The 4557-nt window shown below is 33.9% G+C and overlaps 1 protein-coding gene across 1 annotated transcript; it reads left to right on the top strand.

Annotated features, from left to right (window-relative positions):
* Nucleotides 1–552: 552 nt before the first annotated feature.
* Nucleotides 553–4338, top strand: LOC107729861 (prolactin-like). The gene is made up of 5 exons (XM_016540580.1): nt 553–629; nt 846–1024; nt 1979–2086; nt 2496–2675; nt 3712–4338. The coding sequence occupies exons 1-5, from the start codon at nt 608–610 to the stop codon at nt 3901–3903; spliced, it is 681 nt and encodes a 226-aa protein (XP_016396066.1). The 5' UTR covers nt 553–607; the 3' UTR covers nt 3904–4338.
* Nucleotides 4339–4557: the final 219 nt, after the last annotated feature.

Raw genomic sequence — 4557 nt, 5'->3', positions numbered from 1 at the left:
CACAATATTATATATGGTTATAATATAATATAATATAATATAATATAATATATATGTATATTAATATAAATAAAAACTTTTTTTCTAACCACCATTTAATGTTACAATGCAAGAAAAATGCATATATTTTGTTTACTATATATATTTACTTTTATGTATGGCATTTTCCCGTCTTTGGAATTATTCCAATGCATCACTGAACACATACATGGCTGAATTAATTAAAAACTCCAAAGACAACTCAGTCCATCTCTGTCAACAATTTTTTCCTTACAATGACTATTTAAAGTGCACGACTCACTGGCGTTTTGGGTTATGTTGGATGTCAGAAGGCAAGCATGCTAGTCACCCAATGTAACTCTGAAAATTGAAGTGTGTAGCCTTCAGGGACTTCGGTGGGGGGAAGCGGCATTAGTCACCATCTGATTGAAGGAACGGACACAATGGACTATGACAATCACGCCATCATCACACACGCACACTTTCATGCCCGCCCCCTTCGTTCTTCCCTTCTCTGTGCAGATTCGTCCCTCAGCACCTAAACTCTGGGCACTTTAAATAGCAGTCCGACCCCTTGCTTTTCCACAACCTCTCCTCTCCTCTCAGAATGTCCAGGAGCCTGAAGCAAGGTATTTCTATGAACTGACAGAGGCTCTGATTCAAGGAGACCAGCTAGCTTTTGAAGCCCATGTGGCTGTCTACAGTTAGAAATCAGAAACTCTTTTTCAATCTGTGGATGTACTCTCCTGCTTTTCTCTGAGGAACTTAGATTTTCTCTAACCCTCTGCTCTCCTCTACTCTCTGTCTCCATTTCTCTCTCTCTTTGAGTTCGTTTCTGCCTGCAGTGGCTGTGCTGCTTGTGGCACTTCTGTGCCTGGATCTTCACAGCCGGGTCGCCTCTGCACCCATCTGCACACATGGGCCATCAGGATGCCACGTCCTGTCCCTGGCAGATCTCTTCGACAGGGTCATTCAGCACTCTGCCAGAATGCACAGCCTCTCCAACGATCTGCACTCAGAGTTTGTGAGTCACACATCTGTCTCTTCTTACTAATTGTTCTAATGCAACTGTCTTTGTAAAGTGAGGAGGCTGTAAAATGTTGTGCAGATGCTACAGTATCATATCCAAATTTTGTAATGCAAGAATGCATTTTAGGCAAAATGATCATGTATATCAAAATGCACAGTATATGCATTGCTAATTTGTATAACTATTACTTAAAGTTATTATCTAAATTAAATAATCTACTTATCCAAAAAAGGAAAAAAACAACAAACTTACTACATACACAAAAAATAGCATAAATTGCATAAACTGACTGAAATATTTTTTTCTTTATAATACAGATAAAATCATCTCTTTTTGCTAATATCATGTATGACTTTTTAGATATTAATTTAGATATTTATCATAATAGAATGTATAGCAACAAAATTAACTCTTTTTGTTAATATCAAGTATTAATTAAAATAATAAACGTTTAGATATTTAAAGATGCATAATAAAAATGCATAAAAGCATAACAGCGAAATTAACTTTTTGTTAATATAAAGTATGAGTTTAAATAATAATAGACATTTTTAAAAATATTTTAAAAGTGCATCTGATCATTTTGAGATATTTTATAGTGCATAATAAAATGTATAACAACAAAATGTACTCCTTTTAACATCTAGCGTGAATTAAAATAATATTAGTCTTTTTAGATATTTAAAATGCATAATGAAAACTCAAAATTAACTACTTTAACTAAAGTTTGAATTTAAATAATAATGGACATTTGAGATAAAATCAATATTATTAATTATATACAATTAAAAGTTGACTAAAGTGATAAATAATGATTGTATTCTAACATTTAAATATAACTATATTTATATAAAATTGTAAAATTAATAAACTAAACAACTATCTGCAAACTGAATGTGGCTTCAGGTTTTTTCCCCTCATCTTCTCTCCTTTTCTTTTTGTCTAAAGGAACAGTATTTCCTGCCCAGCAAAAACCATATTGGAAAGATCTACCACAAGTGTCACACCTCCAGCATACTGACTCCAAACGGCAAAGAGAATGCACAGAAACTAGCTGTGAGTAAAGCATTCTAATCAGCCAACAACCCCTTCCTAAAAAAACGTCCCCATTCGGATTGCAAGTTCAGCTCTAAGGTGCATTCATCACGTCGAGCATGTGTGATTCTGCTCCCATTGCTTGTCATTAATGGACTGTGTTCTCTGATCCCACTGCTGTCTTATCACCTCTGTGCCCTTGAGCAAAGCACTTAACTGCAGCCCGTCCCAAGAGAACTGTCCCATCAATTAATGCACTTAATGTCACATCTGCTAAATTAAGTAACCCAGCAACCATCTCCTCAAACTCTCCAGCCTCATTAGTATATTATATATAGTTTCAGACGAATCAACACCTGTAGAAATGAGACTTCAAATACTGTTCTTGTCATAACTGTGGCTTTTAACTCTTTAAATTCTTGTGTGTCAGCGTGAAGAGTTAACGGAGGTGATTCTTAAACTGCTGATGGCCTGGAGGGACCCCCTGTTCCAGCTGCACCAGAGCATGGCTCACCAGCAGGACTTCAACAGCTTCAGCAGTAACAAAGCCCTGGAGATGGGGGACATGGCCCATGAGCTGAGGAAAGGGGTGGAGAAAGTAGCTGAGAGGGTGAGTCACATCAAAGCAGGGAATAAGAAAAGGTGTGAGACACCTGTGTGATTGTATTTATGAGTATGTTGTGTCATAAGTTACTGCAGGCACTTTCCACAAGATCTTTGGTTTTCATACTATTCTAAGAATTAGAGTTTTCTGTTGTGAGTATTAGATATGTTGGATCAACTATCATTGCACATAACATTAGAAATATTAGTGAAGAGTAGTTGGTTTTAAACACATTTTATCTTTGTATCCTCACTTACAATAATAATTTTAGCTTGTGTGTGTGTGTGTGTGTGTGTGTGTATATATATAAATTTTATTTTAGTATTATAATATTTCATATAGGTAGGTTAGTTAAAATGAATTTTAATTGCTTTAGCATCTCTGTTAGATAAGTATTAGGTTTAAAGTGCAGTATTTTATCTCAATTTTGTAATGCAAATATGCATTTTCTGCATATTTTTCATATAAGTATAATAAAGTATGATAAAATAAGTATGATCAAATTGCAAAATCCATGCTATATGATTTGCAAATTATGACTATTACCAGAATCTAAATGGAGAGAAAAGTGCATTTTTCAAAATATGTAATTTATTATAGTAAAAATTACATAAAAATGTCAAATTATATATATATATATATATATATATTTCTATATGCATTTTCTAAATTTTAACAAAAATGTTAGTGTTTGCTGCATTTGCCAAGCTTAACCGTTTAGCTTTACTCAAGTTATGGCAAATAAATATGAATATAATAAATATTTTCTTTAATTAATTGGAAATGTATAGTTAACTAACCAATAACAAAACCAACATTTGGCCTCAAACTAATGGTTCCTACTAAGTGATATTTTTTATGACAAATTAATCATATATTACAATTAATCAAACATTGGAACAGGGTTGAAAAAAGTAAAAATAAATAAAATATTCAGACCTGCTGTGGTTGACAAACAATTTGTGAACTTTGTGTACCCTATTTGTGGAAAATGTCTGAAACGCTGTGATTCATTCATTGTTTCTCTCTTGTCCTCTGTCAGATGAGAGTACTGGGAATGCTTGGCAACTCTGTGACAGGTCTGTCTGCGGCAGAAGCCATGCTTCCTATATCTGACAGCGGAGAGGCCATGAGCAACTATGAGCTCCTGTACTGCTTTCGCCGTGATTCTAACAAAGTCCAGAACTATCTAAAGATTCTGAAGTGCAGAATCGTACCTGAGCATGACTGTTAGAAAAATAAAACATGGGACTTTCACCTGCACTAATGGACAGCACAACGGACACATGCTGGTCCCCACTTATCAAGCATGTTTGACTGCACCATCCGTTAAGACTTCACCAGATTCCAGTAAATAAACTATAAAATAGACTTTTTGCATCGCTTCATACTCTAGTACTCCAAACCAATTCATTGCTATAATTATCAAAAACGTACATAGTATGAGAGGGAGAAATTGTTTCGCCTCTAACAGGAAATGACCTTTAAAGTCAATTCATTCTTTAAAATATTTTTTCTATGTACCAAGTGCTTACTATTTATAATTCCACATAAGTTAAACTCCTCTTAATCGTATTTTCATCTTATGTTTTCAAATTTGATCAGTGGCAAAGCAAATTTTCGCTGAATGAACTGAGCTGCCAAAACAAAATGACAATAAAACTGTAGATTCTTCAGCACAGACACGATGTTTACTGTATTTATTAAAGAAGTTGAATGAAACATATAAAAATGGTATTGCAACCACACTTCCCACCACACAACACTGGAGCTTGAAAATAATTCTGTAATATTCCTTTAATATATATATATATAAAACATAAATATATAAGGAATATTACATCAGTATTTTATAATTATCAATATATTATATTGCATTTTATAATAT

This window comes from Sinocyclocheilus rhinocerous, unplaced genomic scaffold (genome assembly GCF_001515625.1).
Source record: "Sinocyclocheilus rhinocerous isolate Xijiao unplaced genomic scaffold, SAMN03320098_v1.1 scaffold848, whole genome shotgun sequence".
Classification (NCBI taxonomy): domain Eukaryota; kingdom Metazoa; phylum Chordata; class Actinopteri; order Cypriniformes; family Cyprinidae; genus Sinocyclocheilus; species Sinocyclocheilus rhinocerous.
Note: the sequence above shows the minus strand (reverse complement) of the source record. Positions and strands in the feature narration are given on the sequence as shown.

What these genes read in the sequence shown, in the direction of transcription:
- LOC107729861 (XM_016540580.1), top strand. Translation starts at nt 608, where the DNA reads ATGTCCAGGAGCCTGAAGCAAG. An exon ending in GTCCAGGAGCCTGAAGCAAG is followed by an intron (nt 630 to 845) that starts GTATTTCTATGA and finishes TTCTGCCTGCAG; the next exon opens with TGGCTGTGCTGCTTGTGGCA. An exon ending in TGGAGAAAGTAGCTGAGAGG is followed by an intron (nt 2,676 to 3,711) that starts GTGAGTCACATC and finishes GTCCTCTGTCAG; the next exon opens with ATGAGAGTACTGGGAATGCT.